The 21218-nt window shown below is 40.3% G+C and overlaps 1 protein-coding gene across 7 annotated transcripts in view; it reads left to right on the top strand.

Annotated features, from left to right (window-relative positions):
- Positions 1–18017, top strand: part of ARAF (A-Raf proto-oncogene, serine/threonine kinase) — a 29539-nt gene extending 11522 nt beyond the window's left edge. For all 7 annotated transcript variants that reach the window (XM_070741170.1, XM_070741171.1, XM_070741169.1 and 4 more), the window contains 13 exons: positions 2548–2650; positions 3100–3254; positions 3364–3450; positions 4145–4292; positions 5139–5166; positions 6820–6962; positions 7229–7431; positions 7547–7723; positions 13078–13124; positions 13415–13533; positions 13691–13822; positions 14248–14382; positions 17504–18017. In XM_070741170.1, coding sequence (XP_070597271.1) covers positions 2548–2650; positions 3100–3254; positions 3364–3450; positions 4145–4292; positions 5139–5166; positions 6820–6962; positions 7229–7431; positions 7547–7723; positions 13078–13124; positions 13415–13533; positions 13691–13822; positions 14248–14382; positions 17504–17596 — 1570 coding nt within the window. In that variant the 3' untranslated portion in view covers positions 17597–18017. The remainder of the gene's footprint in view (positions 1–2547; positions 2651–3099; positions 3255–3363; positions 3451–4144; positions 4293–5138; positions 5167–6819; positions 6963–7228; positions 7432–7546; positions 7724–13077; positions 13125–13414; positions 13534–13690; positions 13823–14247; positions 14383–17503) is intronic.
- Positions 18018–21218: the final 3201 nt, after the last annotated feature.

Raw genomic sequence — 21218 nt, 5'->3', positions numbered from 1 at the left:
TAATAATAATAATAATAGTAAAAACCGTCTGCTGCCACTCTTAAAAATGGGCAGATCAGTTTGTTTGTTTCATTCATTCATTCATTCTGTGGTTTTTGTAAGCATTCCTCATAAGTGGCATAAATAAATATCTAGAAACAAATTCCAAACAAACTCCAAACTCCAAATAAACTTTACACTACAAAGTTTACATGCCTTCACAAGGAATTACTCACTGGACCAAATGTCTGCCTACTGGTAGTAACTCCCATCTCCAGCTTTCATTAATTAGGCCACGAGGCTCTGGTGTTTATTTATAAAGAGAAAGGAAGAGAACAGTCCAGTCACTGAAATATGAAGGTTGGTCAGTTCTGAGGTCCCAAATTTTGGAGTAAAGAAAGGTTGGCTTTGCAACCTTCTTTCCAATTAGCCTGTTTGCTCTGTCCCTATTCCACACCATTTTTCCTCACAGCCCACTTTCTTTCATTTAGGAGAACATCCCCTGCAACCACAGGCACCCTTGCTCTCCAGAATATGTGAGATTTTAATTTCATCTATTCTGACAATTCCCCCTTCTCTCACAGCATTCGTGTGCCGACATTTGGCATGTTTTGTTTCCTGAGTTGTTTGTAATATTTGTCCACATTAACATTCCATAGTGAGGTCAGAGCTTCCTCATTTTCCCAAACACTATATGGAAAAAAAGCAGATACAGTGGAGAATAATTAGAGGGCACAAATATAGACAAAGGGCTATAGCAGGGATGGCGAAACATTTTTTCCTCAGGTGCTGAAAGTGCGCGCGCACACACACTATCGCCTGCACGTGCTCACGCCCATAATTCAATCCCCCCCACGCTGCCCCGCCCCCCATGCATGTACACATGACACCCCCTCCCGCTTCTCCATTTCCCGACTTCTGATAGGCCCAGTAGGCCTATTTTTTACCCTCCCAAGACTCCAGAGGCTTTTTTACAGCCTGGGGAGGGTGAAAATTATTATTATTATTATTATTATTATTATTATTATTATTATTATTATTATTATTACTACTACTACTATTACTATTATTACTATTATTACTATTATTATTATTATTATTATTATTAGATTTGTATGCCGCCACTCTCCAAAGATTCGGGGCGACTCACAACAACAATAAAACCGTGTGACAATGTAAACAAATCTAATATTAAAAAAGCATCTAAAACCCATCATTTAAGAACCATGCAACACACGCATACCGTACATAAAACTATAAAAGCCTGGGAGAGATGTCTCAATTCCCCCATGCCTGGCGATATAGGTGGGTCTTAAGTAGTTTGCGAAAGACAAGGAGGGTGGGGGCAATTCTGATCTCTGGGGGGAGTTGATTCCAGAGGGTCAGGGCCGCCACAGAGAAGGCTCTTCCCCTGGGGCCCACCAGACCACATTGTTTAGTCGACGGGGCCCGGAGGAGACCAACTCTGTGGGACCTCATCGGCTGCTGGGATTCATGCGGCAGAAGACGGTTCCAGAGGTATTCTGGTCCGATGCCATGTAAGGCTTTAAAGGTCATTACCAACACTTTGAATTGCGACCGGAAACTGATTGGCAGCCAATGCAAGCCACGGAGTGTTGGAGAGACATGGGCGAACCTAGGTAACCCCACGATAGCTCTCACGGCCGCATTCTGCACAATCTGAAGTTTCCGAACACTCTTCAAAGATAGCCCCATGTAGAGAGCGTTGCAGTAGTCGAACCTCGAGGTGATGAGGGCATGAGCGACCGTGAGCAATGACTCCCTGTCCAAATAGGGCCGCAATTGGTGCACCAGGCGAACCTGGGCAAATGCCCTCCTCGCCACAGCCGAAAGATGATGTTCCAATGTTAGCTGTGGATCGAGGAGAACGCCCAAGTTGCGAACCCTCTCCGAGAGGGGCAATAATTCCCTCCCCCCAGGGTAATGGACGGACAGATGGAGTTGTCCTTGGGAGGCAAAACCCACAGCCACTCCATCTTGTAAGGGTTGAGTTTGAGCTTGTTCCAGACTCCAACAGCCTCCAGGCACCGGCACATCACTTCCACTGCTTCGCTGACTGGACATGGGGTGGAGATGTGGAGAAAATGCCCTCTACCGCCCTCCGGTGGCCAGAAAAAACCCTCCCAGAGCCTCTGTGTCAGCCAAAGATCACATGCCCGCTGGAGCTGAGATAGGGCAATGACTTGCATGGTAGCAGATATGGCTCCATGTGCCACCTGTGGCACATGTGTCATAGGTGTGCTATGAAAAAAGATCCTTGTTTTCTCACTGCTTGTGGAAGGTTGTTTATTCATTAACAGTTTTGATATGGTAAAGGAGAGGATTTCATATTTTGGTTCCCCAAATCTGCACCCTGAATACTAAGGATGTACATGTAAACTCACCTTCATGTGAACACATTTTAAATTGGCCTTTCTGAAATGTGTAATTTTGCCCCTGAGGAGCAAGTATGAGCTGAATTGGAAGGAATGTTAGATTGGTAGGTTTGGAGTTGCCAAGTTAGATGGGGCTTAGTACCTTGTTTTCTTTTTATTTTCCTCTATGCAGGCGAAAAACCATCACAGATTGGGAGACAGACTTGATCAACCTGGAAGGGGCTGAGCTTTCTGTAGAAGTTCTGGAGAATGTACCTCTCACTATGCACAATTTTGTGAGTCCTGCAGAACTCTACAAAACCATACTACTACGCTTGCATGCTATGGTTCTTTTCCATGTATAAATTGAATGGGGGATCTGCAGATGTTCTTGGACCAAAATCTCCCTTACAGATGATTGTCTTATTGGCTGTCCAGGAGTGATGAACATGGGAGCCCAGCAACATGGCTGGAGGTTTCCCGTCTTACAAAAAACCTCCTCTGTGCCCAAGATCAAACACAGCAACTCAGAGGCTCAGCACAATCACTGGATTCTATTACCAGAGCCCAGAGCATGAAAGACTTTGATAGTCTGAACTGATTTGTTTCTGAATTGATATGACTTTGGATAATTTTTCCAAATTTCATCGCATAAGCTCACTGTCTGCTGCTGGCCATCAGGCAGATAACCAAACCTTCCTCCTCAATTTTGCCTCTCACATTCCTAATCCATTTCTTTGTACAGGTCCGCAAGACCTATTTCAATTTGGCCTTTTGCGATTTCTGCCTTAAGTTCATATTCCATGGCTTTCGATGTCAAACCTGTGGCTACAAGTTCCATGAACACTGCAGTAGCAAAGTGCCTACAGTATGTGTGGACCTGGCTACAACCCACAAACCGTGAGTATTCCTCCCTTCGGGGTCCTTCCCTTCACCTGCTTTGAAGATCAGCTCGTAAAAATTTGGTCTTATTGATTTGGTACTGAAGGCATTTTATTCTCCCTTGTAGGGTTTACAGCCATGAATTGTGTCAAGACCATATCCCCACAAACTTTATCCAGCCTAGCTACAAACCTACGACGCCTCAAGCAGTCATGTAAGACACTTGTTCATTAGACAGCTGCATTGGGAGAGGTGATCTGGAACTTTCCACCAGAGAATAGTATAAAGTCAGAGAGAACAATTGCTTAATTTGCACTCCACTAATAATGTCAACATTTGTTAGGACAGCAGGGCAGCCATTAGCAATCCTTTGAAATCATTATACCAACACATCTGGAAAGTATCCAGATAAAAATGCAAGCACTTCCAGGGGCCTGCAGATAATTGCAAGGGGGAGACCTTGTTAATTCATGACCAAATTTGTTCCATTGCATTAAATGTTCATACATTATGCTAAGATATAATGTGGTTTATTTGATAATAGCGTATTGTGTGAACCCATATATTATTTGTCTGAAACTCTGCTTATTAGTTCATGATAGATGAACTTGGATATAAAATACATCTTCGCTAGCTTAACATCTTCGTTAAGAGGAAAGAAAATATAAACCATCCGGGCAAATTGTGGCCCTGTCAAAACATATGCTTGAGAAGTTCAAGAAAAGATTGGTGGTGTTTAATTAAAAGGAATAATTCATTGATTTCATTTATGGAGGATAGAAATATATACTCCGCTGAAAGAAAACACATGAGTAAAACTCGCATGACATATTTAAGAATATGTAATCTTAATACTTAAGAATTTTCATTTGGAAAGTGAAAACTCTTAACTGCTTTTTCCTTTGCAGCTCAAACAAACAGTCACCCCTCAATCAAGATGCCTTCAATTTTCCCAGCCTTCACAGCGATGGGCGTCTACAACGACACCGCTCAACGTCTACCCCTAATGTCCATATGATCAGCACCACCAGCCCTGTGGACAGCAGCATCCTTGAGGTGAGGCTATCTGAACCTGCCACATGAGTTCCTCCTTAAAACATTTCTCTCTTTTTCAGTTATTTTTGCCTGCTAAGTGTCATCTAGACACTAGTATCCATATGGCTTTGCAGTAAATGGTCTTAGCTAACATCTAACACTGTTCTTAGCTTACATCTGTTGGTCAAAGTTAGTCTAGATATGACAACATGCATGTTTTGCAGTGTAGTTTATTTATAGATTATCTCTTCAGGATATTGGGTACATTTTAAATTATCTTGAAATGTATCTGGCAGTTAAGAGATCATAGGTTTCAAAAAGATCGTAGACCTGTAAACTAGGTTTCTTATTCTCACATGTAATTTGGGGCCTCTTTTACTGATCTATCAACTTCTGAAAGGTCTAAAACTCAATTATTGTTACCTAGTTTAATTCACTAGATTTTGCATTTGTCTTTTTTAAAAAAATAAAATACTTGAGTTCATTTTTTTTTAAGCAACACGTGCAGTTATCTTTCAGCTTATTCTGTTTTGGTGAAATGTTTCACCATATATTTTCTGCATCTAAAAATTAGATGCGGGAAATCAGCATTCCAAATTCATTGGGTGAATCCATAACAGTCTACTTTTTATGTCAGAAGATCCTTAACCTAGTCAAACTTTCTCTGTGGATGGGATTGAGCAGAGAAGTATTTACAGAGGAGGCTTCTGAAATTATATCGTATCACCCCATCTGTATACTGTCATGGTTTGAAGTAGGCCTAATGCTTTGAAGGAAAAGTTATATCAAGTTGCAAGAAAGCAACCTTACTGTGTTGGAAATCCATTTCTATTTACACAGCTACTGAACTTCCTTTTCCTTTTCCAGGTCATATCCAGGAACCACAACACAGATGGTAAGTTTTTCAATGAAGTAGTAATTGAATGGGGTGCCTTGTGATTGTATGAGTTCTGTATGGGCTGTATTGGTCCCTATAAATAATGATCTCTGAGAATGATTGACATTCAGTGTCATGCAACAGCAGATACACCAAAGTGGCAGATTCTAAATACTAATATTTATTTTATTTATTTATTTATTTTGTCCAATACACAATGAGGATTTTAGTGGGTATATATACACATAGTAAAATGCATGATGAAGGTTATAGTGGAGATACTCATAGTAAAATATATCTAAGAAATAATAGAAAAGAAGATATAGTAATAGAATATATCAATGAAAGAATAGAAGAAGAGATATAGGAATAGAAGAAAGGTATAGGAGATATAGGAGAGCAATAGGACAGGGGACGGAAGGCACTCTAGTGCACTTGTACTTGCCCCTGACCTCTTAGGAATCTGGATAGGTCAACCGTAGGTAATCTAAGGGTAAAGTGTTGGGGGTTTGGGGATGACACTATGGAGTCCGGTAATGAGTTCCATGCTTCGACAACTCGGTTACTGAAGTCATATTTTTACAGTCAAGTTTGGAGCGGTTAATATTAAGTTTAAATCTGTTGTGTGCTCTTGTGTTGTTGTGGTTGAAGCTGAAGTAGTCGCCGACAGGCAGGACGTTGCAGCATATGATCTTGTGGGCAATACTTAGATCTTGTTTAAGACATCTTAGTTCTAAATGATCAGATTGTTTTTTATGAGAAAGACTGTTGGGAGATCCAGATGATATATCATCACAAATGATAAGCATGTGGTTCTCTTCGTGTTGGACTGAAAATGGTCATCACTTTGGCCATTTGCTGTGATAGCAGGAACCATTAAGGCTTGGAGTTCTGTAGTATCTGAACAGCCTATCTTCCATTCCTCTGCAATCAGCAATGATTCATGTGATTCTTTTCAAAAATCTGTTATTCTTTTCAAAACTCAATCTTCGAGTTTTAGGAAGATGCAAAAGTATATTATAGTATACTTTTCCAATCTAATGTTACATTAATATTTGCCCACTTTTCTAAGTTACAAACAAATTCATGGGCAGGTAAGATAATCTGTTAATCGGACAAAGAAATCTTAAGTTAACCTCACTGATGTTTGTGGTTATATTCTATTTTATCAAGTCTCGTTTTAACTTGTAGCCTTATATTAAAAATGTGCTGATACTGGACAAATCCTGGCTGACAATTTATCTGAAAAGAGTTTCATAAATTAATTGTGCTGAAGAAACCACGGCCTTTCATTAGTACAGAGACTGATATCAGTCCAGTTTCTGAAATGATCGTAAACTCTGTTATGAGATGGACAAATTCTGATTTTCCAATCTATGCTTTCTGTGAACTTTTTTTACATACTCCTTGATTTTTAGTTAACTTTTGTAATAGTTATAATTTTGTTAAGGTCGTTTGAAGGGGTTGTCCAGCAGACGTGGTTGGTAAATCCACAGTAACTGAATTTAAACATGCCTGGGATAAACATATATCCATTGTAAGATAAAATACAGGAAATAGTATAAGGGCAGACTAGATGGACCATGACGTCTTTTTCTGCCGTCAGTCTTCTATGTTTCTATGTTTCTATGTCAAGGTCAGAGTAAAATCCCTCTTTTCCTCTTGCCACAGGAGTGAGTGGGCCGGAGTTGTTTCCTAACAGCCCACCAGCCCCCTCAGTTGCCGTTTCTCCTGGTCGACGTTCTCCACACCCCAAAACCCCAGGCGAGCCTCCGAGAGAGCGAAAGGTGCCTGCTGAAGACAAGAAGAAGCCTGTGAGTATTGAGGTGGGAAAGTAGGTATTTTGGCTTGTAGTTCTTGACTGGATAGTTCAAAATGGTAGCCACAAGAAGGGATGGTATCTGTACTAGTAAGTATAGTATCAGGGGAGAGTAATGGCTGGGCTGTTTGGGTGGACCAAAAGGTGCTAGAGGGTTGGAATAGTACATGGAACTGTATTTCATTATGGTGATAGCCGACACTATGACTTCAAACATTTTTTTCTTTCTCTGTGACTCCTCCTCTTCCTTGCTTCTCATAGAAAACCTTGGGTTATCGGGACTCAAGCTACTACTGGGAGGTTTCCCCGAATGAGGTCACCTTGCAGAAACGCATTGGGGCTGGATCCTTTGGCACTGTTTTCAAAGGCCGCTGGCATGGGGATGTGGCAGTCAAGATCCTCAAGGTCACCAACCCCACCAGTGAGCAAGTACAAGCTTTCAAGAATGAGATGCAGGTGCTTAGGTAGGCCAAGTATATGCATGATTTGGCAGCCACTTTGGGGGAGGCTAATTTAAAGGTCGATCCTGGAGACTTTACCGAGGAAGCCTTTGACCCCTGTTTCATTCCTACTTTTCAGGAAGACGCGCCATGTCAACATACTGCTTTTTATGGGGTTCATGACTCGACCCAGCTTCGCCATCATTACCCAGTGGTGTGAAGGGAACAGCCTTTATCAGCACTTGCATGTACAGGAAACGCCCCTAGAGATGGTGCAACGGATTGATGTGGCCCGACAGACAGCACAGGGCATGGAGTGAGTGTAGAGCCATCAAGTCCTAAGGCAGCACGTTTTGAAGAGCAGTTCCAAAAGGAAGAGAGCAGATGATGAAAAATGTTCCTAGTTCCTACGTCCTCAGATGGGGAGGAACGCAGTGGGGTAGCGAAAATGGAGCTCCACCCCAGATCACCCATTTTGCACTGAAAGATGTTGAAAGAAAATGCAGGGCATCCTGCAGAAGCCACGCCAACAGTGTGGTAGTAAAAAATTTAGTAGCCCTTCACTGACTTAGAGCTTCTGGGCTAACTGAGTAGAAACCTAATAATCCACATGATTTTTAGCAATAGGAAAAGATATATTTATTTAGAGCACATCTTTCAATAAACAACAATTTTAAAAATCGCAACTCTTGCGATGGTACTATAGAACAGTGTTTTTCAACCAGTGTGCCGTGGCACACTAGTGTGCCGCAAGACATGGTCAGGTGTGCCGTGAAGAAGGAAGCTCAGGTTCCAGTTTTGCAACTTTTTGCTAAGAGAGAGAGAGAGAAAGAAAGAGTGCAAGAGAAAGAAAGCAAGAGAGAGAGAAAGAGAGAGAGAGAGAGAAAGAAAGAGTGCAAGAGAAAGAAAGCAAGAGAGAGAGAGAGAAAGAGAGAGAAAGAAAGAAAGAGTGCAAGAGAAAGAAAGCAAGAGAGAGAGAGAAAGAGAGAGAGAGAAAGAAAGAAAGAAAGAAAGAGTGCAAGAGAAAGAAAGCAAGAGAGAGAGAGAAAAGGAGAGGGAGAGAGAGAGAGAGAGAAATGAGCAAAAAGGGGAGGAAAAAAGAGAAAGGAGAAAATGATTGAGGCAGAGAATGAGAGGAAAGAGAGAGAAACAAAAGAGAGAGAGAAGTGACTCTTGATTTAAAGCATAGGATAAAAAGCACCCAAAGAATAAGAGAGAGTAAAACCCCAGCCCTCACTTGGTTTTGGAAATGGTTCAAGAGTGTATACACACACACACACACACACACACAAGGGGGGAGGAGACAGGGATGGAAAAAGAGAGGAGAGTGTCTTAGAGTGTCATTTTGTGTCATTTTGGTTGGTGGTGTGCCCCAGGGTTTTGTAAATGTAAAAAATGTGCCGCGGCTCAAAAAAGGTTGAAAATCACTGCTATAGAAGCATAACCAACCAATAAAAAGACCACCAATTTGCAATCATTAAAAGAGCAGAATTATTATTATTATTATTATTATTATTATTATTATTATTATTATTATTTATTGGATTTGTATGCCGCCCCTCTCTGCTATACCAAAATCACCAGGAGAACAACAACCCGGTTAAGCAATGTAAGAACTCTGGCAGACCAGGTTTAGGATTGGTTTTTTTTTTAACCCTGCTGTTCTGTTCGGGTCGTATGTGACCCGAAACCAAGTTTGAGTTCCCTGTAAAACATTTTCCCTGCATATCTGAAACTTGAAATTTCATGACTTTTCATCATTTCAGGGGTTCTCTCTATGAGAATTTTTTTTGGGGGGTGGGGGGCTTAGTTTTTGCTGGGCAAAAAAACTCCCTAATGTTATGTTCCTGGGTCTATTTGACCCGGACTGCAAATTGATCATTTTAGATACTTATATTTGGTCTTTTTGAAAGCTTTTTTCATCTGGAAACAAGTTTGAACATTTCTGCACACAATGGAATGAAAATTGAACTGAAAAAATTAATCCTTATTGGTTTATTTTGCACATAAATGTGCCTCCCCCCCGTTTTTGTGAAAGTTTTTTCAATTTATGGATAGTTTTGCTTGCAAAATAGAATAGAATAGAATAGAATTTTTATTGGCCAAGTGTGATTGGACACACAAGGAATTTGTCTTGGTGCATATGCTCTCAACGTACATAAAATAAAATATACATTTGTCAAGAATCATGTGATACAACACTTAATGATTGTCATAGGGGTCAAATAAGCAATGAAGAAGCAATATTAATAAAAATCTTCGGATATAAGCAACAAGTTACAGTCATACAGTCAACATGGGAGGAAAAGGGTGATAGGAATGATGAGAAAAACTAGTAGAATAGAAGTGCAGATTTAGTAGAAAGTCTGACAGTTTTGAGGGAATTATTTGTTTAGTAGAGTGATGGCGTTCGGGGAAAAACTGTTCTTGTGTCTAGTTGTCTTGGTGTGCAGTACTCTGTAGCGACGTTTTGAGGGTAGGAGTTGAAACAATTTGTGTCCAGGATGCGAGGGGTCAGTAAATATTTTACCCGCCCTCTTTTTGACTCGTGCAGTATACAGGTCCTCAATGGAAGGCAGATTGGCAGCAATTGTTTTTTCTGCAATTCTGATTATCCTCTGAAGTCTGTGTCGGTCCTGTTGGGTTGCAGCACCAAACCAGACAGTTATAGAGGTGCAGATGACAGACTCAATGATTCCTCTGTAGAACTGAATCAGCAGCTCCTTGGGCAGTTTGAGCTTCCTGAGCTGGCGCAGAAAGAACATTCTTTGTTGTGCTTTTTTGATGATGTTTTTGATGTTAGGTGACCATTTTAGGTCTTGAGATATGATAGAACCTAGAAATTTGAAGGTCTCTACTGTTGATACTGTGTTGTCTAGTATTGTGAGAGGTGGAAGGGTGGAAGGGTTTCTCTTAAAGTCTACCACCATTTCTACAGTTTTGAGTGTGTTCAGTTCTAGATTGTTCTGGTCACACCACAAGGATAGTTGTTCAATGTTCAATGCATTGTTCAATGTTCAGTGCATTCTATTTTACTGGAGTTGGTGTGGGATTGGTAGCTTGAACATTTCTGAATATAAGAAAAATATAAAGGAACTGAAGAAAATGATTCTTACTGTTTTTTTAACATCAGAAATAAGCCCCCCCCCCCTTGGCTGCTTGCAACCATTTTCACTTTTTATTTTTTTATGCTCCAAATCCGAAATATTCTTTAAAATCTTAGGCATTCATTTACTCAATTTAACAATGCTGATCATCAAAAAATTATTTGTGGGGGTGGGGGAAAAAAATTTTTCTTGGCAAAAAAAAAGTCACGTTTACTCTGTTCGGGTCATATAGACCCGGATCAAAATGATTTTTTTTAGGTACTTGAATTTGGTCTTTTTGAAAACTTTTTCCACTGGAAAACTAGTTTGAACATTTATGAACATAATGATATGAAAATTGAACTGGAAAAATTGAGACTTATATTTTTATTTTGATCAAAAAGCCCCTCCCCCCATCCTTTTTGAATTTCGTGTCAATTTATATTTTTTAAGGCTACAAATCCCTAAGGAATTTTCCCCCAAAAGGTTTGATATACTAAATTGAACAATCCTGAACATAAGAAAAATATAAATGAACTGAAAAAAATGACTCTTACTGGTTTATTGTTTTATACTCGAGTATAAGCCTACTCGAGTATAAGCCTATTTGAGTATAAGCATGGGGGCCCATTTATGAGCAAAATAAACCAATAAGGATCATTTTTTCAGTTTAATTTTCATATCATTATGTTCAGAAAGGTTCAAGCTACCAATCCCACACCAAAATAGAATAGTAAAATAGAATGCATTTTGCAGGCAAAATTATCAATAAACTCAAAAGTTTTGATATACTAAATTGAACAATCCTAAACATAAGAAAAATAGAAATGAACTGAAAAAAATGATTCTTATTGGTTTATTTTTGAATATAAGACCATATCATTTTATACTCGAGTATAAGCCTACTCGAGTATAAGCCTATTTGAGTATAAGCATGGGGGCCCATTTATGAGCAAAATAAACCAATAAGGATCATTTTTTTCAGTTCAATTTTCATATCATTATGTTCAGAAAGGTACAAGCTACCAATCCCACACCAACTTTAGTAAAATAGAATGGATTTTGCAAGCAAAACTATCCATAAATTGAAAAAACTTTCACAAAAACGGGGGGGGCACATTTATGTGCAAAATAAACCAATAAGGATTAATTTTTTCAGTTCAATTTTCATTCCATTGTGTGCAGAAATGTTCAAACTTGTTTCCAGGTGAAAAAAGCTTTCAAAAAGACCAAATATAAGTACCTAAAATGATCAATTTGCAGTCCGGGTCAAATAGACCCGGGAACATAACATTAGGGAGTTTTTTCGAACAGAACAGCAGGGTTAAATCATCCTACTTTCAGAATCAACATTAGTTTTGGCCCACACTGTCTGCAACACTTTTTCTTAAGCAAGCATCTTCCATCTTTGGGGCTGCAATTCCCAGAATATTATCAGGGTTCCAAGTAATACACCCGAAACAAGTAAACCTCCAAAGCAAGTGGATTCCCCAAAGAATAGCTTTATTGGATGTACGTACCATATTGGCACAGTTCTGGTGAAAATCGACTCTGAAGGTCCTTGCAACTTTCACCTAATTAAAAGTAAAAGTTTTTCACCTTCCCCAAACAATCAGTCACATGGTCCAATCAAGGTGCCATCCGGTCACCTATTAACATTGCTCTTCCTCTCTCTGGCCTTGGTTAGAATGTCCTTGGTTCCCAGGGGAAAGTATTTTATTTTGGCTACAAAACCCCAGCTATTTCTATTCCCCCTTCCCTATCTCTCAATTCCAGTGTGGCAACACTGAAGCCTCAAAATGGCTGTGCCCAGGTCAGCTTCAGGGGTTGACAGATACCTAGGCTGGGAAGGCTAGACTACAATATTCCTGGCGTTACAGGCACAACATACAGAATCAGCACCTGGACTGTAGGGTTATGTTGAATTGCACAACATCCAACCCAACTGTAGGCAGAGGTCATAAGATTCCGCAATAAGTATCACAGATGAAGAAGAGATTATAAATAGTCCTTAGGTTCCAACAGCAATTAGGATCAAAATTACTAGTACTTAAAAAGAGTATTATAAGCGTGATGTCACATGACCACATCACTTAGTATTGGCAATGGCAGCCATTGTGTTTGCCATTGTCAGAAGTCACAGTCACATGTGGCTTATTGATTTTGTTTGTGGGAAGCCAGCAGGGGATATTGGAAATTGCAATCATGTGACTGCGGCTTGCTACAACAACATCCAGGGACCAAGCATGTGGGAGGCACAACTATGAATGATTATGTAAGGAAAAGATAGTAAAATAAGAAACATGATGGCACAGTGGTTAGAATGCAGTATTGCAGGCTACTTCGGCTGACTGCCGGTTGCCAGCAGTTTGACAACGCAAGTCTCACTAGCTCAAGGTTGATTCATCTTTCCATCTTCTGAAGCAAAATTGTTGGAAGCAATTGTTGATTCTGTAAACTACTTAAGGTTATAAAGCACATTGTTGGAAGCAATATGCTGATTCTGTAAACTACTTAAGGTTATAAAGCACTGTGAAGTTGTATATAAATGTCAATGCTATAACTCATTGTCTCTTTTCCCCAGTTACCTTCATGCTAAGAACATAATCCATCGGGACCTCAAATCTAATAGTATCCTTCTCTTGCATCTGTCTAGTCTTGGGCGGGAATCCTTTTATAAGGAAACCTGAGTGAATTTGTTACTTAAGAGCTAGCATGCCAGAGTAAAAAAAAAAAAAGAGGGGTTGTAGTACATTGTTGGAGCTCCTAAACAGTAAGTTTTTCCAAGATACTGCATGAGATAAAAATGTGAATGTTTGGGGAATTGAGGTCAGGAATAGATAACTGGTGCTTCTTATTGGACAAGTGATTAACTCCTTGGGAAAGATAACCTGCGAAGTTCCTTCACCTACCACTGCCAGATATCTTCCTGCATGAAGGCTTGACTGTGAAGATTGGTGACTTTGGCCTGGCCACAGTGAAGACACGTTGGAGTGGCTCACAGCAAGTGGAACAACCCAGTGGCTCCATCCTCTGGATGGTGTGTATGTTGGGAGGTAAAGCTTTGAAACAAGCCAGGGTTGGGAGAGAGGAGAAGAGATATTAGGTAGTAGAAAACAGTTCTTTCTCTAGAAAATAGAAAGGTTTGGCTTTACCCCATCTACAAATCTTAATGCTTTCCCACTGGGCTCCCTCAGGCATCAGAAGTGATTCGAATGCAGGACCCAAATCCTTATAGCTTCCAGTCAGACGTCTACTCCTATGGAGTTGTCCTGTATGAGCTGCTCTCTGGGACTCTTCCCTATAATCATATCAACAACCGGGACCAGGTAAGGAAGGAACGAAGGGAATACTGGGTTCAGCTGCGTCGTGTGTTCTAACTCTTTTTCCAAATGGTTCTCACTGGCTATTTAATGGAAGCAACAGAAGGGGCTTAAGTGATTCTCAACGTAACCAAGGTCCTTGCTGGGTCTCCTCATATTCTGCCTGTGGTCTGATGTCCCTCTTCAAGGAGAGACCCTATCTTATTCAGATAGAAAGTCCCCCTTTTTATTAGAAAGTTCATGTTCAAAATTGGGCATTATCTTGGAAAATTCCTCCACTGTCATTGGGCCACTCCTCCATTCATGTTTTTCTTTCTGCTGGTCATGTGATTTGGTGGGGTGGGGGGGAGAGACTTGGAAATAATGTCAGAAACCTACACAGTTTTCCTACATTGTTTTTAAATAATGCTGCATCTCTCTCGTTCCTCCAGATCATATTCATGGTTGGTCGGGGATATCTGTCCCCTGACCTTAGCAAGGTGCCAAGCAATTGCCCCAAAGCCATGCGCAGGCTGATGAGCGATTGCCTCAAATTCAGTCGTGAAGAAAGACCCCTCTTCCCTCAGGTGAGAGCTTAAGGGATTGGGACGTAAGATCCATCCATCAGAGTGTTGTTCTAGCTGATTGGCCAAACATACATTTCTGAGAAACCAATTGGCAAAATATCGTAGCAGAAAGTATCTCCAGCAATCTAGTTTGCAATGGTAAAGAACATGTGCACGTAGATTTGCCTGTTCCTCTTTTGAAGACGTGAAGTAACTTTTGTCATGAAAGCCAATAGACAAATCTTTGGAAGATAAAGCAACTAATCGTTACAGTTATATTCATCAATATATTATTATTTATATACTATTATTATTTATAAAAATACTATTATTGCTCATCTTCCCTGAAGCCTCGAAATGCAAAAAGGTTCCCCATCACTGTCCTAGGACTTTTGATTCTGAGGCAGGCCAGTGCAATTGCAGTGTCTTTGTGTTCTTTTTAACATAGAAACATAGAAGTCTGACAGCAGAAAAAGACCTCATGGTCCATCTAGTCTGCCCTTATACTATTTTCTGTATTTTATCTTAGGATTGATATATGTTTATCCCAGGCATGTTTAAATTCAGTTACTGTGGATTTATCTACCACATCTGCTGGAAGTTTGTTCCAAGGATCTACTACTCTTTCAGTAAAATAATATTTTCTCATGTTGCTTTTGATCTTTCCCCCAACTAACTTCAGATTGTATCCCCTTGTTCTTGTGTTCACTTTCCTATTAAAAACACTTCCCTCCTGGACATATACTTCTTTCTAAAAATGAACCAAAACTCCAAGATCAGAGAACAGTTAAGAGACATAAATCAAGCAGAGCTTCATATCATCACTACCTTTTTTAATAGAATAGAATAGAATAGAATAGAACTGCAGAAAAACAATTGTTGCCAACCTGCCTTCCATTGAGGACCTGTATACTGCACGAGTCAAGAAGAGGGCGGGGAAAATATTGACTGACCCCTCGCATCCTGGACATAAACTGTTTCAACTCCTACCCTCAAAACGTCGCTACAGAGCACTGCACACCAAGACAACTAGACACAAGAATAGTTTTTTCCCAAATGCCATCACTCTGCTAAACAAATAATTCCCTCAACACTGTCAGACTTTTTACTAAATCTGCACTTCTATTTCTACTAGTTTTTCTCTCATCATTCCTATCATCCTTTTCCTCCCACTTAGGACTGTATGACTGTAACTTGTTGCTTGTATCCTAAGATTTTTATTAATATTGATTGTTTCCTGATTGCTTATTTGTACCCTATGGCAATCATTAAGTGTTGTACCACATGATTCTCGACAAATGTATATTTTCTTTTATGTACACTGAGAGCATATGCACCAAAGACAAATTCCTTGTGTGTCCAATCACACTTGGCCAATAAAGAATTCTATTCTATTCTATTCTATTATTGGCCAAGTGTGATTGGACACACAAGGAATTTGTCTTTGGTGCATATGCTCTCAGTGTACATAAAAGAAAATATACATTTGTCAAGAATCATGAGGTAGAACACTTAATGATCAGGAGGGGGTTGCTACTTACAGCTGAACTCTGCATCCATGGTGTGTGCCCAGGCAGGCCGAGCGAGAATTTGCTCCTGCACATGCATAAGAAGCAAAATCTCACGAGGGGATGCACGCACGTGCGAGATTTTGGCCATTTTTTTGCCAAAAATCTCATGCACAAATGCACCCTCTTGCATGATTTTGCTTCCTGTGCACGCGCAGAAGCAAAGTATCGCTCAGCCTACGTGCATGCAGCTCCATTTCCCCTACTGGAGCTATGGTGTAGCCTGTAGTGGTAGCAACCCGCTACTGTAAATGATTGTCATAGGGTACAAATAAACAATCAGGAAACAATTATCACTCCATAATCCCTTATAGCAGTGTTTTTCAACCAGTGTGCGTGCCGCGAGACATGGTCAGGTGTGCCGTGAAGCTCAGCTTCCGAGACCAGAAGCTGAGCTTCATTCTTTGTGCCTCCTTTTTCACGCCTTCCTTCGTGGCAGATGAGCTTTGGGGCCCAGCGGGAGAGTGCTGGCAGCAGCGATTTCAGACAGTAGCCGGGGGCAGCATCTGTAAGCGGGAGCTCCATGTCGGAGGCACCGGCACCGCCCCGCCCAGCTGCAGCTTCCCTGGCGGGGGCAGCAACAAGTATCCTTTAAAAGAGAGAAATAGCAAGAGAGACAGAGAGAAAGAGAAAGAAAGAAAGAGAGAGAGAGATAGTAAGAGAGAGGAAAGAGAGAGAGAAAGAAAGAGAGAGACAGAAAACAAGAGAGACAGAGAAAGCAAGAGAGAGAGCAAGAGAGGAGGAAGGAGGGAGAGAGAAAGACAGAGGGAGGGAAGGAGGGTGAGAGAAAGAGAGCAAAAAAGAGAGGAAGCAAGGAAGAGAGAGAAAGAGGGAAGGAGAGAGAAATAGAGGGAAAGGCAGGAAGATAGTTTTTTTTTTGTCCAAACTTTTTTTTAGTCCCCCCCCCCCAATGTTCCCCAGGATTTTGAAAATGTGAATAATGTGCTCAAAAAAGGTTGAGAAACACTGCCTTATAGGATGGAGTCTGGGCAATTGAATGGAGCAGTGTTTACTGGCTGGATGCCCTTCCTGTCACCAATGCAGAATTTTATTCAGCAGATAAATTCTCATTGTGCCAGAGAGAAATACCTGCCTCTATCTAGGATTGAGCTCACAGTCTCCTGATTGTGAGGCTAGAGCTCCACCTCTAGGCCACCGCACCACTCAACTCTCCATATAACAGTTCTTCCATTGAACATAAATCATCATTCTACTTCTTGGAGATATGGAAAGAATGTAGAGAAATGGGAACAACAAAGTGCAGATTTATACATTTTCTCTCTTCATCTCACATAAAGAGAGGCAAACGCCTGCTGATTTTCTATGGCCTTTGAGTTCTTATATTTTGAACATATTGAGCAGCAAGCCAAAAGGATGGGATTTTGCTTTTCTGAAAGAAGGGTGAAAGGAAACTGAGATTCTGTAGATTCTCTGGCAGCTTTAGTACTATTGTTAATGGGTCACTTTTAGAGGCAGGCCAGCTCTACTTACGATAGCATTTTGAACCCAACTCTGCTAAGATAGCATTTTGTGAGATGCTTGTTTTGAGTAAAACCCTCTCCTTTCTGTTTCAGATTCTGGCCTCCATTGAGTCACTTCAGCATTCTTTGCCCAAGATAGAGCGCAGCGCCTCTGAACCTGCATTGCACCGTGTGGGCCACAACTGACCACGTTAGCTTGGTGGCTCTGCAGCTGATGTGAATTTTAGAGAGTGAGGCTGCTGAGGGCCTTGCAGTCCTTGAGGCCAGTAGTTGCTGTGCTCAGCCCTTCCGTAAAGTTGGGAACCTTGATGCAGTCGGGGCACCTGGCATTGCATTGTCTTTTGTGGACGGAGGAAGTCCCACCGAGGAGTTTTGTGTGGCCTAGTTTTTATTCTATTCTTAGCCTTATGGCTTCAAGGAATTCCCAAACAGCAGCTGCCGTGTTGTAAAGAGCCCACCGTGAGGTGATTGGGGCTCCATCTTTTTTTTTTTTAATGATCTCAACCTGTTTCAGGAACTCTTGTTCATTTCTTTTGAAAGTCAGAAAGAAAAGTGTAAAAAAGAAACGTGATGATTAAAAAAGCAATAACAATGAAAGTTACTACAATGTGGGGTTTGTGGACATTCCTTGATAAGAAGCAAAGTGGAGAATTATCTGTTCTGCCGGGCTCTCTGGTAGAATCCTTCCAAAAATTCACAGGTACAAATTTCAGACACACACACGTTTGAAAATTCAAAACAATGTTCTTTATAATGAAAATTCACTTAAACCAAGCCCTCTTTTGGGTATAGCAAAGAGTACTCGTCTCCAAACAAACTGGTAATTTGTACAAGTCCCTTATCAGTTCTGTGATACTTAGCTTGCAGCTGTGAGGCAATTCACAGTCCTTCTTCTTTAACAAAGTGAAACACACTTTGCTCTGGGTTAGTTTCAAAGCGGGGGAAAATCAGCACACAAAAGGTCAAAGTCAGTAAAGCAGTCACGAAATACAACAATCAGATAATCCTCCACAATGGCCAAACCCACAGGCTGCTATTTATAGCAGCCTCACTAATTTCCACAGGCTGCTATTTATAGCAGCCTCACTAATTACCACAGCCCCACCCAACCACAGGTGCCTCATTTTCTTTGATAATAATCTCTCAGTTGTTGTTGCCTATGTATAGCTCTCCGCATGCGTGGCTGCATCATTAAGTCTTGTTCTGAATCCAAGGAGGAGCTAGATAATTGATCTCCTTTTGAGCTGTCTGCCACACTCTCCTCCTCCCTGTCACTCATGTCTTCTTGGTCAGAGGAGCCTTCATCATCAGATTCCACCAGGGGCAAAACAGGCCTGCAGCATATGGATGTCTCCCCCACATCCACAGTCCTTGGGCAGGAGGTGGGCCAGAGCTAACCACAACAATTATCAAGCAATAATATCATAGAATATTAAGGCCTGTCTGGTTTAGGGACTTCTGTGTGTTCAGCCCTATCAAATTATAGATTTAAGACTGCGTCAACCGCAAAATCGTACTAACTGGTTGTTTCATTTCAAGAGCTTCTGGAGAGTAAAAATTTACATTAGGGAGATGCTGCTAGAATTCTACTCTAGTTTGTAGGCTTTTGATACCTTGAAAATAATTAGTGTTTCCAATTAATTCTATTATTTCTTGCCCCCTCTTCCAAATACCAAGACCTTTCATCTACATGCACCTAAATTAAATAATACGTTTAATGAATGTGGAAATCACTGTGTTACCTCACGAAAACAAAAATATCTGGTGCCATATGATGATACTTCCAAGGTCAGATATTGCTAAATAAACTAATTTCTCTTTATAGAATCAGTTTAAAAGCTACTATGGTAACAAGAAAATAGGAAAAGAATTGAAAACATCTGAACAACGTGGGTGTTGACAGTTTTGTTCAGTCCTTCAGGATCTAGCAGCATTAAAAGGAAATAAAAAGGAGATAAACCAGATGAAGCTATAGTAATTTATTTAATAGTGAAATACCAAAAAGTACAACGCCAACAAGGAAAGAAAATGATAGTGATTATAATTATGTCTGCGTGTGCACATACATACAATGATTTTAAAAATTGACAAAAAAACATTAACAGAAAAAGATATAATAAACATAGAAAGCAATATAAAAACTAGTTCAATTCTTAAGCTTTTCACTCAATCTATTTTATTTTATTTTAATTTATTTATTTTGTCAAACAATTATAGGGTGGTAATTTGTACAAATAAAACATTAGATAAGTAATGATAAAAAGTAACAAAAGAAAATAGGACAGGGGTCCTACATCTACATCAGGGGTCTCCAACCTTGGCAACTTTTAAGACTTGTGGACTTCAACTCCCAGAATTTCTCAGCCAGCTTACTGATCTAGACTACATAAAAATATTTTCTTTCATAGTTTTGTTTTTGGAGCATAGAATATTATCAAAAATACACGACACAATTTGGATCCTTCCCTAAGATAAAGATGGTAAGCTGCTTTGTATAATATAGCATAATACTAATATGTATAATCAGTGAAGGGCTACCAAAATGTTTACTACCACACTGGGCGTGGCTTATGCAGGATGCCCTGCATTTTCTTTCAACATCTTTCAGTGCAAATTGGGTGCTCTGCAGTGGAGCTCCATTTTTGCTACCCCACTGCGTTCTCCCCATCCGGACGGTAGCCCATCCCTGTGTATAATATATTATTGTTGTACCCCAGGCTCAATAAAACCATAGCACTTCATTAGATGACAAGCTCCACATTTTAAGAATACAGTCAACTCTTTCCAAAGTTGTTATGGCATGCATAATAATTTGAAATCAAAACAGCATAACTATAGGTGGGAAAGACCACATTCTCTTGAGTTCAAGGTCGATGAAATTTCTTACCAGCATTAACAAATTGATTGTCTCTGCTTATAATTTTCTGTGGAGTTAATGTCATGTTTAAATCATGAATATATTTGATATTTCTTAACACTTGCACCCATTAACTCTCCGAAATTAGATATTCTGATTCCTCATTCTGCAATTCAGATATATAGCTAATACTGAGGTGGTACTAATACCACCTCTGACTGGCCCTGCCCTCATCTATTCTCTGCCTACCGAGTCCCAGCTGATCGGGGAGGAATGGGGATTTTGCAGTAAACTTCCCCTGGAGTGGGGAGGCAATGGAGGTTTTACAGTTTTCTTTCCCTGCTATGCCCACCAAGCCACGCTCACAGAACCAATAGCATTTTTTTTAATCCCACCACTGATACTAATACACTGGTACCTCGACATACGAGTCTAATTCGTTCCAGACCCGAGCTCGTATGTCGATCAACTCGCATCTCGAACGAATGACTTTAGACTTTGTTTTTCGCACCGAGATAACTGGAAGCACGGAATTCTTGGGCCACCTAGTGGAAGCTTGGTTCGTATCCTGAATTTGAGCTCGCATGTCGAACAGAAATTTTGTCGTAACTTGGAATACTCACATGTGGAGCAGCTCGTATCTAGAGGTACTACTGTACTTTCATTTAACTTTGAATTTTTTTAATAAAAATGAATTATTGGTTCAAGCACTGCGTTTCTTAAGGCTCCTAAGTTGCAGGACTTAGGAGGCTATCAAAACATCTGGGCCATACTGTTTAATTCAGGTGTCTCAGCATCATGTATTGCCAAGCAAATATTGTAGATAGTCAATCCAGAATTTCTCAAAGCATTTAAATCTTTGAAATCAACTGATTTTGATCTCAGAAGTTTGGATAAAACATCTCTGTTATTTTCAAATCTGATTATTTCACAACCTCTTGTATGATCTGG

The sequence above is a fragment of the Erythrolamprus reginae genome, chromosome 2 (assembly GCF_031021105.1).
Source record: "Erythrolamprus reginae isolate rEryReg1 chromosome 2, rEryReg1.hap1, whole genome shotgun sequence".
Taxonomy (NCBI): domain Eukaryota; kingdom Metazoa; phylum Chordata; class Lepidosauria; order Squamata; family Dipsadidae; genus Erythrolamprus; species Erythrolamprus reginae.
The sequence above is the reverse complement of the archived record's forward strand: the minus strand, read 5'-3'. Positions and strand labels throughout refer to the sequence as shown.